At 70.7% G+C, this 341-nt stretch overlaps 1 protein-coding gene across 1 annotated transcript in view; it reads left to right on the top strand.

Moving 5' to 3' along the window:
- LOC104133198 (RAP1 GTPase activating protein) overlaps positions 1-341 on the top strand; it is an 8561-nt gene that overhangs the window by 6413 nt on the left and 1807 nt on the right. The window contains exons 11-12 of the mRNA XM_035901878.1: positions 33-126; positions 206-287. Coding sequence (XP_035757771.1) covers positions 33-126; positions 206-287 — 176 coding nt within the window. The remainder of the gene's footprint in view (positions 1-32; positions 127-205; positions 288-341) is intronic.

The following is a 341-nucleotide window of genomic DNA, read 5'->3' as shown; positions in this document are numbered from 1 at the left end:
CTGTCCCTGCTTTTGGGGCCTGTCCCCTGCAGGGCTGAGAAGCCGGAGCCCCTGGATTTCTCCCGCTCGTCCTCCAGTGCCAGCAGCTTCGGCAGCGCCGTGGAGGAGCCCAGCGAGCCGGGCAGGGTACTGGGGTGCTGAGAGGGGTGCGGGGTGCTGGGAGGAGGAGGGCAGCACCCCTTTGATCCCTCCCTTGCACCCTTAGGAGAGCCGCTCACCCTCGGGGACCCACCACGACGCCTTCACTGACACCCCCTGGCCAGATGACCCCCCTGGTAGCCCCCCAGGTAGCCCATCACCGGGGCGTCGGGATGCTGCGGGGCTGGGGGCACCCCCGGGGC

This window comes from Egretta garzetta, unplaced genomic scaffold (genome assembly GCF_000687185.1).
Source record: "Egretta garzetta isolate BGI_Z169 unplaced genomic scaffold, ASM68718v1 scaffold69, whole genome shotgun sequence".
NCBI lineage: Eukaryota > Metazoa > Chordata > Aves > Pelecaniformes > Ardeidae > Egretta > Egretta garzetta.
This window is presented reverse-complemented; position numbering and strand designations above follow the sequence as displayed.